Genomic DNA, 15547 nt, shown 5'->3' on the forward strand with positions numbered 1-15547 from the left:
CTCAATGTTCTGTACCCAGGTTGACCCGGTTGAAGGGCTACGCATTCCAAATCCGTCATTTACTTCTTCTTGCGGCCTTTGGCAGCATCATCAGAGGGGGCACCCGGGGTGTATTCATTGTCCCGGCCCTGGGTGTAGACGGCCGAGGGTTCGGGGAGCTGGGTAAAATCCACAGTTAAAACTGGTCCAATCTCCGTGATGTTGACCACTGTCCCCGCCTCAAAGTTACCGGTGCCAATGTAGTACTTGACGATTGGCTGGAAGTAGAAGTCGGTGTTGGGACTTGCAGGCACGGTTGTCACCGGGATGATATCCTTGCTCTCAGGATCCCGAGCGCCCATACCAATGAAGATGTTGGCTGTATTTTGTAAGATTAGCTGGACAGCCAGTCAGTTCTCACAGCAACGAGCAGGATGACTTACTCTGCGTGGGATAATTAAACGATCCATCGCAGGATATGCAATAGGCATTGGGCTCGGTCTTCTGAGTCTGACTGACAGTCGCCCAAGTGGGATACTCGCTTTCCGTGGTGGTCATCACACACGTGGTGCCGGCATTCAGCGGGGGTACTTCACCACTAGACAGGGGGACTGACTCTGCGGAACCCGTAGTGACTCTGACTTTGTCACCGAGCGGAGTAGGGCTCGTTCCGTACACAGCAAAGAACTCATCGGTCATCTGGAAGGTGACCTGGGAGTAATTACCACTCTGAATAGGTCCAGATGCCTGGTAGACGTTGGCAAAGACATTGGACGAGCCAGATACAACGGGCACAGTCTGGAAAAGAAGATAGTTCTGTTGCGCGTCACTGTTGTTGTACACCTGGATAGTGTAGGTCTGGGTGTCGGACATTTTGGTGGAGTTGATTTTCCTCAAGCAGATTCAAGTTATTCTGTTATGGGGGTTATGGTACGGGGCATTCTGGAAGTTCGGGCTCGACATTCGAGCTGACTTTATACTCGCGACCTCAGCGTCGAATGCACCAACAGCTACGATGATGCTTGCACTCTTCAGCCACCGACGCGCACATGAGCGTTCACACGAAGGATCACAGAACGAAAACAGATCATCATCTGGTCATGAAGAGTTGCCACAAGATCCCATCGTTTGGTATTCAATTCAAATCAGTCGAACAGCCCTACCAAGAAGAAAGTGTAATTCAGCTTTGCCTTGTTGATTCAAGCTGCACGGTACGGTGCGCCTCGACCTTTCTTTTATTAGGGCGCAAATCCCTTTGCTTTGAATCCTGCTTCCCCGTCAAGAAAGGTATGTTCGCCTTATTGTCGAAATCTGGCCATTGCTCCAGATCGATCATGTTTGAGGCTTCAAGGAACGCTTTTCCGCTTGCATCAAGAAAGGCAGGCGCATCAGGCGCATCATGAGTTCTTGGATAATACTGCAGCACCTGATCAGTCTCTCCCAAGGTCTGCCATGTCAATCGCTAAATGGGGATCTACAAGCTCCACAGTCTAGACTGAGTCTCAACATCACGTCTACTACCGCATGATACGCATGTCGTTGGAGCAGTGACAATTCCCTTATGATAGTATCCAGACGCCGGAGACGTGCGTACTCCATACGCCCCGCGCCAGGTGGAGGACATATTTAAACAGTGAATCAAGCAGTCTCCATCTCCATGCCCACCCAAGTGTTAGTGTTCCTGTATTGGACTCAAGCATCCCGATAGCCAAGATGTCGTCCTTTACTATTCAAGTCCTTAACGAAAGTAACAACAACCAAGTCTACTATCTCTTCTACAAGCCCTTCTCGGGTGTTGGATATACACCTCTTGCATGCGTCACTCAGAAATCAGCAACGATTACAAACACAAAAACCGCCACATTTACCATCAATTTGCCGACTGCTGTCGTCTACGGCGCCAGCCACAATCAGCCGCTGGGCTCCGGGGTGAACGTCAGCATCCAAGAGTCTACAGTTATAAAGCCCCCGGAGGTGGTACCCGTAAGCCTCCAGAACAACAACCCTTACTTCCCCCCGCCCAAGCAAGAGACGTCGGCAGGTAACTGGGCAACAATATCGACACAAGAGTATAAAACGGATCCTAACGGTGAGCATTGGATCCTAGCAGTTTGAAGCCTAATACTGACCAGTCTCTAGCACATGTGTTTTGCGGCCTGGGGGTCGTCAGCCACGGCTCAGAAGAGATTATCCCCAGCTGCGTCTGGGAGATACAGCCGAAATCAACCTATCCCATCCCTAACCCCCCGCAGCAGCCGGTGTTTTACATCTCTAACGATGCATCTTTGGATGTTGGGGCTATCACCGCGAAGACGTCTGCGGATGCTACTGTTGATTTCACAGGCACGGGAGATAACTTTTGTCTGGTCACGCAGCTCAGTAACAATACTTTCAAGGTGGATCCTCCATCTGACCTTAAGCAACAGAGGGCGTTGGGTCGTGGTACGCGGGGAATTTGATGTATCTTTATGATCTTGCCATAGTGTACCTCTCTAGGTGATTCTACGTGTATTGTGATTCATGCCCTACAATTGCAAAGGTAGTCTTGTAAGTCACATTACTAGAAGTGACGCTGAGTATAGGCACTTAGGCTGATTTAGATTTCCTATGAATCTATAACCTGTTCTTTATTCACACAAGTAGACAAACCCTCGAAATGTGCTCGTGGTGATTTTGGGTTATTTGAGCTTGATGTAATATAAAGATAGAAGTTGTCGCTACAGCATATCATCACCAACAGCAACAACTATACATACTTGGCAGATCCACGAGTAGGAAAGTGAAAATGGCACCGTTTTGCAAGCAACGCCTGATAGCGGAATAATTCGCTCGACAACCCAGCCTCAACCTCAATCAATAATGTACTCTACTGCTTTTCTTGATATCACCAAAAAGGAGAAATCCATTAATAAGTAGCATCATTGGTCTAGTGGTAGAATTCGTCGTTGCCATCGACGAGGCCCGTGTTCGATTCACGGATGATGCAGTCTAGTCTTCTTTTTTAGCCCTTACTCTCTGATATAAATTGGGGTTGCCCAAGTCATCTCTTTATTTTACTTTATTTTTTTTATTTTTTTTTTTTCTTGACTATCACTCATTCACTCAATCTTAATTTTTAAATCCCCGAGTTTAAGCCTGCATAAGGCTGATAAGCGATAAAGACATATTCTTCAATCTGAGAAGCGGTTGGAGATACCCACGGATGATATGTATGTGCCGTTTATTATCTATCTATCTCAATATTTTGGTAATGTAAAAGAAATATATACAAGAAAGTATATGTCTACATTGTAAAATCAATGAAGCTCATACGAAAACGCCGCCACCTGCGCCGGCCGCGTCGACTGCTTAACCGCATACCGACTCCTCCACCCGAGACGGCCCAACGCCAGCGTCTCGAGCGACTGGTGCTTCCCGCCCCAGAACTGGCCTTTGCCGGCGGCGTTGCGCTGCACGGGCGGGATCCAGAAATGCGTGACGGCGGCGCCGAGGATCATGCACGCGCTGAAGACGATCAGGATCCAGCCGTGGCGGATGGTGGGCTCCGTGCCGGGCCCGGTCCCGAAGTTGTAGTAGGTGGAGAAGACCTGTACGAGGATGGAGCCGAGCTTGCCGGCGCCGGCGCTGATGCCGTGGCAGCTGGCGCGGTAGCGTGTGGGGAAGACCTCGGCGGGGATGATGTATGTTGTTGCGTTGGGGCCTGGGGCGTCACTATTAGTTCTGAGGCAGCTGAAGTGGGAGGGAGGCTTACCCAAGTTGAACAAGAGCTGTCCGAGGATATATAGAATAACCGCCACGGGCCCTTCTTTCTGGACGGTGATGAACATTGTGCCCAGGGCGATAAAGAGCGCGGCGAGGGCGAGGAAGCCGTACTTTTGCAAGGCGGTGCGGTCGACCTTGTGGCTGCAGAGGATCATGAGAAGGCCGCCGACGAAGCTGCCGATGTTGAGGATGACGAGCGCGTGGATCGAGCTGTTCATGAACATTTCGAAGATGTTGGCGTTGGGGTCGTCGTTGGTTTTCCACACGGGCGCCCGGCCGTGGATGTTCAGGGATCCCCACGTTTTGGCCAGAAACTGCGGGCTCGAGAGCCCGATGCCGTAGAAGCCAAAGTCGAGCAGGAGCCAGGACAGAGAGGTGCCGACGAGGGTGCGCCAGTTGCCTTCGGTCCAGAAGTACTGGGTGATGTCCTTGCGGGTCAGATGCCAGTGCGAGTTGAGCGTGGCGGGCTGGAGGATCTCGGTCTGCGAGGGCGAGCGGCCTTCGCTGAAGCACTGGCTCGTGACGGACATGGCCGGCATGGGGAGGTCCCTCCAGCTGTCCTCGGGGTCCAGAGACGGGGGCTCGTTGAAGAGGGTGGTGGCGTCGAACTCGGCCTTGACGGGGTCGTCTTCGATCTCGAGCAGGAAGCGAGGCGTTTCGGGAATGACAACACGGAACAGCGTCGCGATCACGCCGGGCACAACGCCGATTCCGACTACCCACCGCCACATGATATCAAAGGTACGGGTGAGGTCGTCGTGGTGCTGGTTCTTGCTGATGGCCACCACGATCAGCGTGACAATGTTTCCTGCGATCTGTCCGAGCGGTTGCATGAAGAAGACGCTGGCCATCATCCGGCCGCGATGCTTGGCCGGAGCGAATCTACCGACCGTTAGCTTTATCCTTTTTTCAAGCAGGTGAATACATACTCCGAGGTGATGACGGCACTGAGGGGGTAATCCGCCCCGACCCCAATTCCGACTACCAGCCTCCACCAGACCAGCCAGGCAAACACATCCATGCTCCCATTCTCTCCCGTCGAGGACATGACAACGCCCAGCGTCGATGTGATAAGCAGCATCAACTCCACCCCGTACATCTTCTTCCGTCCGTTGCGGTCCGCCAGATAGCCGAAGAGAACCTGTCCGAAGAGCGTGCCGGCCAGAGTCGCGATGTTGATGTAGGTGAGTTTCTTGGACGAGGTCGTGTCCTGCCAGTAGACGTAGCTGACCATGGGGAGGGCCATGTTACTCGCGAAGAGCTGCCACTTAGCTTCGTCCTCATCCTGAACCAATTATCCGATGGGACTTACTGTATACCCGTCGAGAAAGAAGCCGACACCGGCCACGAAGACGACAATCCACTGATACCCTTGTCTATCGATCGTCTCGTATATTTGTCGCATGCGGACATGGCGGTCCTGACAATCAACAATCAGCGATCAGCATGTACACACCAACCTAAGACCAGTACCAGAGACTTACCTGCTCATGGTCAAAATCCTGAGCGCGATCGGTCTTATACAACCGCTTGATCTTGCCCATGGTGACGAAAATGATGGATTAGATCAATCGGACATGATCGCAATCAGCTTTCCACCCAGATCTCGAGATGCAGGGCTAGATAAGAGAAAACAGCCAGCAAAGATGGCCTATGAGGCTACTAGCACTGACCATCTGAGGGGTTCGCTCGCCTCTGTGCCTCGTTAAAAGCAAAGAAAAGAAAAGCAATATGTGTGCTCTAGCTAAGCTAGCCTAACCAGCCATCCCACCGACCCGACCCGCCACTACTGACTCGAGGAACATCTTTGGTGCAGTCACGCCGGAGGACCAAGACAGAGTAATATCATGTTGGCATATTCGGCCGTTATTGGCCTCACCTCCTGCTCGATATCACTAAGCTCCTCGGTCTAAGGAACAAAGGACCTTGCACGTGTGGTGAGGCCGTGCCACCACTGGCCCGTTGGAGACCCACTTATCACGGAGCAATAAGTTATTTAGACGAGGCACTTTTCGTTTGCCTTGCCGACTCTGTGCTTACAAGTCAAAGGAAGGTGAAAACCGACAGACATATATTATCCATCATCAGTACGAGTACACGAGTCCATGGGTTCCCAAACAGACCATTCCGGGTGCTCTACTCTGCTGCACATGTTTGTGGCGTTGTGACGACGGCTAGAACAATGGCAATGACATAACAATACCTTGCTCGTAAGGAGTTAGAGAGAGTGGAGTGATAGCTTTGCCTTTATGCACACAGCACACCATATGACTCATATATTACTCCACGTGTAGGATCTAATCAAACACGCGAAGGATTCGGCCGGTGATGGTCATCGGCCGTCGGGAACTAATCCTTCGTATCTACCTTAATAAACTAATACTGAGCGTTGGGAAATCAATTCAATGAATTTACGGATACTGCGCTTATTTGAGAATCAGAAATTTCTAATCCGCGAGAACCTAAGGACTAAGGTAAGGTCCTCCGTCGAGAGTCCGTCCAGTCCATCCCAACGGAAAAAAAGCGCAGTCACAGTCATATCCATAATATTGCAAACTCTATCCCAAACGCACCACAGGGTATTTATTCCAAACATCCTAATACCTAAACTCCGTGCTGGTGCAAATAACATGAAATTATGTAAGATGAGATCCATGTGATCCCAATATCCAATCACCGACCCTGACGATTACCTAAGATGTACTTGGTAATCCTCACTCCTTGTGCCTGTGAGCTCGTGGGACCCAGTAAGGAGGGTACCAGGGACCAGACATTGCTCTCTGGAGGCTGCATATGGTACAATCATAACATCTGATTGGTCAGAAACGCGCAAAATGCTTTCCGATCTGCAACTAGTGAGCTTGGTCTCCCAATGACAGCGGCCAAATGACATACCCTGATCGTCCAGGAACTGGATGTTCAGCACTTTCATCTGCGCCAGGATATCAAAATTCGGCTGTAGCTCGAGCACCACGGGCCGACCGGCTTTCTTGCCGGGATTGACCGTCTCGATGCAATTTACTATTCGCCGTCAGGTCAGTAGAGTCGCGTAGATACGATTGAGAGAAGAGAGCATACCAGGAATCGACACATATCGCTTCAGCTCCTTGCGCTGCGAGTTGGCAAAGAACAGCACGACCTGTTTCCCGTTGTGCCCGCGGAGGATCCGTAGATTCTGGCTGATGCATTCCTCCCCGCGGCCCTTGGATTTTGCTTCGGCGATGCCGGCAATAAAAACGAGTTTCGCGGCGAGGATGAGTTCCTGGAACTGCACGCAGTCTGGCATGTATCATCAGCATAACTCATAGCAAAAACAGAAAGAGAGTAAACTAACCCTGCCAGTCCTCAAAGGTATATGAGAGCTGGGTGGTAAAGACCGTGCTTGAGCTTTGGACGGTTTGCTCTTCCAGAAAGGAGATGCGGAGCGAGGGTTCGTCCTGGAGTTTGGGGTGTTCGAGGTGAGGCACGGGGAGTTTTGTGCCGTGGACTGTTCGAGTTAGATTCGCTGCTTCTGCTTGTCTCAGAACGCAGCGACTTACAGGTATGGATAAAAGGCGAATTCTGCCCTATCCCGCCCCCCAGCTCCAGCCAGCGGAGGGTGCCTGTGGCATCCTTGCAGATGTCGATGTACGTATATCGTAGTTTGAAGAGTTTGCTATTTCGCACGAATGATCTGTTGATGTTAGATTGGTCCTCTGGCACAAAATCAAGGGACATACATCGTCACGGCCGGATTGAGCTGTAAGCGAGTGACATCGTCATGCAGCGATGGGACCCTCGACCTCGTCCCCGGCGAGGTCGCGGGGCTGATAGGCGTGTGGTAGAACGGTGATGACGGAGAACCCAGGATTGCGGATGCTGATCCGGACGAACCGGTCGAGGTAGAAAATGCGCTTTCTCGTCGGGATGGAGGTAGAGGAGGCAGAGGCCAGTCGTGATCGAAGTCGGACAGTGTATGGTGGCTCATGGCCGCAACGTGGCACGGCCGATGCTCATATATGAAACGCTAGGTAGATGGGATAATATACAGTTATATAACGATGAATCTGTATATGATCGTCAAAGTGACAGCTTCAGAAACAGCTATCGAAAGAAGCAGGTCACTAGTGATCTAGCAGTAAAACAAGAGTGGCGATCGTGTTGATCTCCGAGATATGATCGATGGGGCTGAGATGGACGCTGGGAATCGGAGCCCATTCTTCTGGCTGCTCCGTTGATGCTTATGACCTCAATTATGACTGATAATCATGAGTTCGCAAAGGTGGTGGAACTGGACCGAGACCATAACGGAAATGGGGATCCAGTTTAGGGCGGATGGGGATTTTGAAAAGACCACAACTTAAATAGAGTAGTAGTAACTAATGTAGTCAGATGTCAACAGAGGATGTAGACAGGAGCATCCTACTGGAGAGACTGGAGTAAATAGATAGACAGACTGAGCCCTCGTGGAGCAGACAACTGGATCGGATGTCTTGTGGAGTTTCTCAACAGGTGCATACTTAGTGCATGGTGCATGCATCCAGGCGGCAGGCGCAGGGAATCAGCCATCAGAAGAGACCGGGTTATCCGCAACGTGCGCAAATGGATGGCTGCGGTGCAAAGCTTATAAAGCCAGTGGGGCCCTTGTCAGCCTCTGGAACGGCGTGTCGATGGGGGCATTCGAGTCTTCCTCGGCTGCGTCCTGGCACTTAATATATCTATCAACATGGCATATCCATGGATTCAGAATCAACTATTGGTGAAACTGCCCGGAACGGTGCTCGTCTACAAGCGCTACAGCATGATCCTCCTGCCTCAGATATCGCCTTGATGGCTGTGCGTCCTGCACGGATATCACATTGAATTCCATAAAGTCCAAGCTCAAGCTAGATAGAGCTCTCTCCATGTGCAATGACGATGGAGCTGATCATCCTGGTAGGCGGTCGCATGTTTGCTTTTCTTTGCTTCTGAGATACCAGAGGTAGCTACCTACTAGCTGTGCGAATCAATTAATTTATTTTCCATCAATTGGCGCTTCCATGGGGTCCATCCTTAATATTATCATTGATTCAGAAAGAATTTTTAAGTTTCGCTTTTTTTCAGTGTGGATCATGCCCGTGCCGGATTTACTGCTGAGAAAAGAAAGACGAGCGCAAATTGTGAGACAGAGAGATCCTGTGAGTACTCTATATCCATGAGGCCGATATCAGGCAACAATAATATGAATCCTTTTGGTCAATCATATATTAAATGTCTATATACAGCGTCAACCCCGTGGACTCCCACTCTAACAGGATATCCGACTGGAGGCCAAATGAGTATCCACATCGATCAAACCACGACAAAACGCACAGAGCATGCTTGAAACCCGAATGCAATCTATAGGCCACGCTACGGCCCTCAGGAAAACACCTAAAACTTCGGAGTATACTCCGTACCTAGACCAAAGCCGAAAACCTAGGTAACCGGCACGTCAACGCACGTGGTGGCTAGTCTCAGACACACTGACCACGGTGTCAACGGTCCTTCAGACTAAGCCAGAACGAATCAAATAAGAATTGAAATTAGATTAGACTCTCGCGATTGTCGCGACGGATTTTTCGTGTGTCATGAAAAGGAGGTCTTGTGGCGTGGTCTCATCCTGCCAGCAGATCTGTTGACTTTGATGCGGCTCCAGTCCGCGAGGCCACTGTCGCCAATGCTGTCGTCGTGAAAACGCGCTACCGTTGACGACTAGATCACCGCAACGGCTTCTGAGCAATGATGCGGTAACTCGTACTGCAGAGGCGCATGCGATCCATCTTGACAAACGCCTGACCATCCAGACAGAGCCGGTTGATCAGAGTCTTGAAGTGGTGCGGCAGCGCATGCACCTTGACCAAACCCAGGATCACCTGTCGCATGGACCGGAAGTAAAAGTCCACCGTGTCAATCAGCGGCGCCTGCAGTCCGTCCAGGCTGGCATTGTCCGAGCGCAACACCGTGAAGCCGGCATCGGCCAGCGCCCGCTCGAGAATCTCCGGGGTGGGTGTGCCGACTGCGCCGATGAGAGGCTTGACGCGACGCATGAGCTCCGCATGCTCCGGGTTCGACGGGTCGTACGCAGGCAGGCTGACCCAGTCCAGCAGGGAGATCTTTGCGCCGGGCTTGACGACGCGGTAGATCTCGCGGAAGAGGGCCGTCAGGTCCTTGCAGAGACTCAGGGCCTGGATCTGGTAGAAGGCGTCGAAGCTCTCGTCCTCGAACGGCAGCGGCAGCGAGTTGAAATCCTGCACGACGAACTTGTTCTGGAAGCCGCGCTTGTCGTTGAATTTTTGCGCCTGCGCGATCTGGTTGGGATCGATGTTGATGCCGGTGGCCTGCGCGCCGCCGGAGAATTGCGTCATGTGTGCCGCCACCCGCCCGCGGCCGCAACCCAAATCCAGTACCTTGTCGCCGGGCCCGAGCCCGATGTCGCGGGCGATCGACTCCTCGTACAGCAGCTGGTTCTCCAGCACGGTCGCCTTCTTGCTCATGAACGGGGGGATGTACATCTTCTCCACGTCGCCCAGCGCGCACAGGTGGTTCAACACCCCGTAGTACGCTTTGAGGCAGTCGCCGACTTTCTCCTGGTAGCTAGGACCCAATGTCTCAATCATCTGTTTCTCGTCCGACCAGTCGAGGTTATAGATGACATATGACGCCATGAAATCGTCAACTTGCTTTGGCGAGAGGTGTTGCAGGTATCGGAAGGCGGTCCAGAAGGTCTTCCACCGCTTCGGGGAGGCCGAGTTGTGCAGGTCCGGATGGTCTTTATTTGCGGTCGAGGTCGCTGCTGATGCTGATGCTGCTGCTGCTACCTTTTGCTTCTCTTGAGCAATGACGTCCACGGAGCTACTGCTCTCGGAGCTGCGTCCGGACTGGCGCGATGACGCCAGGGCCGGTGCTGGAGTCTGTGTTTCCATCATTGTTCGGGCGGTGATAGCGGACTGAGAAAGAGAAGCTGAATTCAAAGCGGGTGGGATATGCTGAATATCTATTATTATGGAGACATCCTACGCAGACGGGCAAGCATCCCGGTTGAGAGAGCGGGGCTCGCTTTGAATTTATAAGCAGTTAAAGCCCGGTTGAGTCAAAGAGAAATTTTTTTGTTGCAACGGCTTGTTTTCCATGAGGGGCAAGCTATCTACCTAGCTCGGATAACCGCCATATGACCTGCCATGGGTAATCGGGGACCCTAAATGGGTGAGGCGATGGCCGCAGTGGGCTAATTTACTCTTCTTTGTCACCAGATCTGGAAGCTCACGGAAGGGTCGGATGTGGAGGTCCATCCTCCGTAGTAGTGGAAAAAGAAAAATGTGCTGATAATCCAAAAGGACGGGATAAGACGGCAGATGATCCAGAAACGGGCATGAGCATGAGCAATGGCGCTGGGATTATTGTCTCCTCACAGGAACAGACCCCTGCAGATGAGTCAGTGAGCTCGACAGACCGCTGCTTCCCCTCTATCGTGAGGGGTTGCTTGGCAGTACTCCGTAGTCTTCTACTCCATACTCCTATTTACTACTGTCTATGACATAACTCGCAATTGACCCTGCCAAGGCACTCCTCTCAAAACGAAGACCCATCAAGCTCTATGACAGGGCTTAGTCTTTACAGTGGAAGAAGCTATGCACAGAATCGTGTACATAGTCCTCAACCCTACCGGCATGTCTCGGCTCGGGTTCGGCGCGGCGTTTGCTTCTTTGGACATTCTGATTGATGGAAAGGGCTGGACAGCATCTATTTCAGGCTTAGTCTGCGGTGAGGATTACTCCAATAAGGCAATTCGTCCCGATGTCGGACTTTGTCCCGCACACTTGCCCCATTGCTTAGTCAGGCTGGCTGTCATCATCGACTGGATCAGTTGTCAAGACTCCAAATACACCAGAGATATTCAAATATTATTTTACTGTCAAGATATTAGTATCTGGCAACATGCTCTGAGATTATAACAGTCAATTTGATGGTTGACACAGTGCCTTGGTTACATCATCCAGCCCTGCCGATCCCATTATCAAACTGCTGTGATCTTGTGGTTCACTCTCGGACCTCTGACGATCCATACATGTTCTCGTTGTATTCACTCCATTCAGAAAGGATTGTCTGATCAGTCTTAACCTCCGCAATAGAGAGGTACAATATGCTATCTGCGCTAGCCACGTCATTTCGTAGATCAACCCTGTCGTTGACTCACGCCCTATGGCCAGGGTGCGGTACTTTGTATACATTACCGCTTTGTCAGTGCACCGTGTGGAGTCCGTGACTCGAGCGGGGTTACAGTATAGCCCTGGAGGAACAATAGAACATAATGTCCGCTAATTTCAAAAGACCGAAATTATCCATTGATTGTTAAGTAGACGTTACCGAGTAACTGGGTATAATAACTATCAAACAGTCACGTGTCTACAGTATACTGAATAGAATCATTGTGGCAACATGAGCATTACTGTATCCTCTGTATATCAATATATATATAGCCGGCAAGATCCGAAGTTAACCAACGCAGGAACCCAGTCCCAATATCCCGGCACAAACTCAGATAAGCTTAAGCTTAACCAGTACCAGTCTAGACCAGCCCGATCTCCTGACACAGCTTATATATAGCTGACCGGCTCTGTGGCAACCATCTTCTGACAGACGAATCCGAAGGATGAGGACGGCCCACCGAGGCTGCAGGTGGTGTGATGCTTAGGCTGAAGGTAGACGTAACCTGGAGTCGATCTACGGGGAGGGGAGGCCGGTGGCGCTCGGCTGTTAGGTAGCAGCGTTTCCAGGCGGGAGGGTCGGACTATCGGAGAGGTGGCTTATTTAATCGTGGTGTGTTGGTGTGTGAGGTATCGGGTACTTGTACTTGAGTCTATGTGTGTGTCTCATTCTTCGTGGTGTACTGGGTGGACGCCTGGTTGGTGGCCTTCTTGCCTGAGGGTTAGGGTTATGCTCTTTCCGTTTGGGCTTTGCTGTTGCAGAGAAGAAATGATGTATGCGTTAGAGATGTACTGGCTATGGACGTGGTATATTGAGAAGACACAGAAGTCAGGTACCGTACTCGTCTTGAGTACGTCTCTGACGGCTTCATGCTAGTGATATTGGCTTTCTGATGAAAGACCTTGGCAAGAGCAAGAGGACATATCATATGGCACGAACTTAGTATGTATCTGTGACGACGATAGAGCAAGGAACATCTGCAAGAAAGAAAAGTCTGGTTTTCCATAGTATAGCTCAACCATTAACCTAGTTACGACTTACGATAGCCTTGAGAGCACCTGCCGTTAACCATATCTTTGCCAGCTAGGATCTCCACTTGTATCAGTGACCTAATGACTCATCCAGTATGACATCTCACTGCGTTTCTGGATTGAACTAGATTTCCGTGCAATGCCGGAAAGTGGACAGGTACCTATAACCATCCGACATAAGCAAGGAGAGTTCTCATTTGTCAATTTGACTCTGGGTATTTCTAATATAATCTATCCATCACCCTATATAGCCTGAATAATACGCAGATCATATATAAGTCTTTTGATCTAACTCGGTCCACAGTCTATCACCGATTCGACCCTCTAAATCGACAACACAACTCCCCACACAGGCAGACCTTATTCAACTGCTTCCAATAATGATCCGAGTATTCGACCGTGATCTCTCTCCCCGCTACTATACCTCGCGAAACCACAATGATCCGCTCCTGGCCGCGCCAGTAGAATCGCTGGAACTGGCTGTTTGGGCAGCATGAATGGTTGATAAACCGGGTGAAGTTGCCCATCTCGCCCTGGTAGATCTGGTACGTCCTGTCCTTCGTGCCACCTACCATGACATCCACGCCGGAGATACCGTTTGTTATGAGCCCGACGAATTCGCTGATTGCCGCCCCGCGGTCAAAGTTCTGCAACGTTCGTCAGCTGGCGTGCCTGAAACACCTAGAAAGTGAACTTACCACACGCGCCACTACGCCGTTGTTCTTTCCGCTGGCGGTACTGAATATCTGCACCGGGTCACGTCCCTTGACGCCGCCGAAAAGCGCCGGGAAACACGAGCATTGGTTCTGTTCGACGTCGTCCGCCTGTTTGGACTTGCAGACCTGGCAGATATCCGGATCCAGATCGGGTACGCGACGGGGATCTTCTGACCCGAATACTGTCGTATCGAGCACACACTCGTCAATGAAGCGATAATGAAACCCGTTCGGCAGGTTTAGGTGCGCATAGGTTGCGTTCAGGGGTAGTGCAGGCTCTCCCGTCACTGTCACCCATTCGTGGGGATGGCCATGATACTGGCGCCGGGAATCCCCCTGGCCGATGACGTGCAACAGATCCCTCCATTCGGGGTGGAGAGTATCCGCCGCAACTTCCAGACTCGACCGGATATGGCGCAGACGAGTCGAGAAACCCTCTCCGAAGCCGGTGCGGTATTTGCAGAATCGATAGACACCCGAGCTGGCGAAGATCAGGCTGGGCCAGCGCCTGCATCTTTGATTTCCTTGTAGCCGCGCCAGATTGCCCTATTTCGTCAGTGTGTGGTAGGAAAGGAAAAGGTGGATTGAGTACATTCTGTTTCGGAGATCCTTCTCCTTCCAGTTGAGGACTGCACAGGCCTCTTTCAGCGCGGTCATTCGTGCTTCAGTGCTGGACAAATGCGGATTCTCCAGCCGGATGACGGCAATACGTGCTTCATAGCATTCAATCCAGTAGGCCTGGACGATCATCTCCAGGGCGCGAGACGACTGACTCTGGTTGTAGTATTTCATGCATAGAGTGTTGACAGCTCGGAAGACCTTTCTTGTCAGCCAAGTTCTACCCAAGTCGAGCATGGCTCACTCACATCTCCACTGACACCAGTGCGGATGTTAATCGTGGGTTCAACCACCTGTCCGATTAGCAAAGTACATGCAAGTCGATCGGAAACATATAGTAGGAGTTCGGCTCAGCTTCACAGGTGAGTACATCTGTCTCCAGATTCCCGCGATCAACTTATCGGTTGATGTGGGCTCCAGGACCGGCGCGGCGTAATCTTGTCCGGCTTTTCTGCGCTGCGGAAATCCGGTGTCACTATGGACCTGCCGTACTGATACAGAGGCCGTATCTTGATCCTCTATGGAAGAAGTATCGCCACTATGGTCTGGCTCTGGAGACTCTACTGTTGTCCCGTCCGGCTGAAGATGCACGGATGGGCGCAAACCGCTGACCGTCTTATGACGTTTGGGCGGATGCACTTCCTCATTTTGGATTGATCTGGGAGTCAGCGGTGTGTTCTCGTCCGTTTTATCCTCCTAGGAAATCAGTATACAATTTTACCAGTCGAAGATGGTCATACTCGAGGTGGAGTAGCAGTCGGCGTGATTGGCGAATATGGAATCACTTGTCCATTCTTAGGATCAATGGAACCCTAATAATGTAAGAATAAAGTATATAGCCTCGTACGACTCAAAAGATAATTACCAGAAGTACTGAGTCAGGCAGAGCTGAACGAGATGCATCCTTTGTACAGATGGACGCTTCTATGCGCAGGACAAGATGATCTTTGTTCTCGTAGCTCTGGTTTGCTTTATGATTACTCAAAATCGACGCCAGCTGCGACGGAAAATGCTGAGGAGTAGCTTTAAGATAAAGGTAGAGGAGAAGAGGTATGACTGTGGTACGCCCTCTGCCGTGTCTCAATACCCTTCAGCATCTATATTGCCTCATACATTCTCCAGCTTTCTTAGCCAACGGCCCAACGTAAATATCCTCCCACCGGGAGATTTCCGACGAACGTTCGATCATCCTCTGATGATGAGGCCAAGAAATCCCGAGACATAGACTGGCATAAA

At 51.1% G+C, this 15547-nt stretch overlaps 6 protein-coding genes and 1 non-coding gene across 7 annotated transcripts; 2 read left to right on the top strand and 5 right to left on the bottom strand.

Annotated features, from left to right (window-relative positions):
• Positions 1–59: 59 nt before the first annotated feature.
• Aspvir_007513 (uncharacterized protein) lies at positions 60–852 on the bottom strand (the record flags this gene model as incomplete). Its single annotated transcript, XM_043270694.1, has 2 exons — positions 60–358; positions 423–852. 2 exons carry the CDS (start codon positions 850–852, stop codon positions 60–62), a joined length of 729 nt encoding a protein of 242 aa, XP_043126629.1.
• An 840-nt stretch (positions 853–1692) lies between these two features.
• On the top strand, positions 1693–2438 carry Aspvir_007514 (uncharacterized protein; the record flags this gene model as incomplete). Its single annotated transcript, XM_043270695.1, has 2 exons — positions 1693–2068; positions 2119–2438. The coding sequence occupies 2 exons, from the start codon at positions 1693–1695 to the stop codon at positions 2436–2438; spliced, it is 696 nt and encodes a 231-aa protein (XP_043126630.1).
• A 456-nt stretch (positions 2439–2894) lies between these two features.
• On the top strand, positions 2895–2965 carry Aspvir_007515. Its single transcript has one exon. It is a non-coding gene; the product is annotated as a tRNA-Gly (tRNA).
• A 310-nt stretch (positions 2966–3275) lies between these two features.
• On the bottom strand, positions 3276–5285 carry Aspvir_007516 (phosphate transporter; the record flags this gene model as incomplete). Its single annotated transcript, XM_043270696.1, has 5 exons — positions 3276–3679; positions 3731–4623; positions 4671–5002; positions 5054–5161; positions 5226–5285. 5 exons carry the CDS (start codon positions 5283–5285, stop codon positions 3276–3278), a joined length of 1797 nt encoding a protein of 598 aa, XP_043126631.1.
• Positions 5286–6430: 1145 nt separating this feature from the next.
• Aspvir_007517 (uncharacterized protein) lies at positions 6431–7708 on the bottom strand (the record flags this gene model as incomplete). Its single annotated transcript, XM_043270697.1, has 5 exons — positions 6431–6762; positions 6820–7020; positions 7076–7228; positions 7281–7414; positions 7461–7708. 5 exons carry the CDS (start codon positions 7706–7708, stop codon positions 6431–6433), a joined length of 1068 nt encoding a protein of 355 aa, XP_043126632.1.
• A 1750-nt stretch (positions 7709–9458) lies between these two features.
• On the bottom strand, positions 9459–10667 carry Aspvir_007518 (class I SAM-dependent methyltransferase; the record flags this gene model as incomplete). The annotated part of the gene is made up of 1 exon (XM_043270698.1): positions 9459–10667. The coding sequence occupies one exon, from the start codon at positions 10665–10667 to the stop codon at positions 9459–9461; it is 1209 nt and encodes a 402-aa protein (XP_043126633.1).
• Positions 10668–13285: 2618 nt separating this feature from the next.
• Aspvir_007519 (SET domain-containing protein) lies at positions 13286–15500 on the bottom strand (the record flags this gene model as incomplete). The annotated part of the gene is made up of 8 exons (XM_043270699.1): positions 13286–13624; positions 13676–14201; positions 14286–14512; positions 14560–14604; positions 14672–15007; positions 15052–15123; positions 15177–15367; positions 15425–15500. 8 exons carry the CDS (start codon positions 15498–15500, stop codon positions 13286–13288), a joined length of 1812 nt encoding a protein of 603 aa, XP_043126634.1.
• Positions 15501–15547: the final 47 nt, after the last annotated feature.

This window comes from Aspergillus viridinutans, assembly GCF_018404265.1.
Source record: "Aspergillus viridinutans IFM 47045 DNA, scaffold_5, whole genome shotgun sequence".
Lineage (NCBI taxonomy): Eukaryota > Fungi > Ascomycota > Eurotiomycetes > Eurotiales > Aspergillaceae > Aspergillus > Aspergillus viridinutans.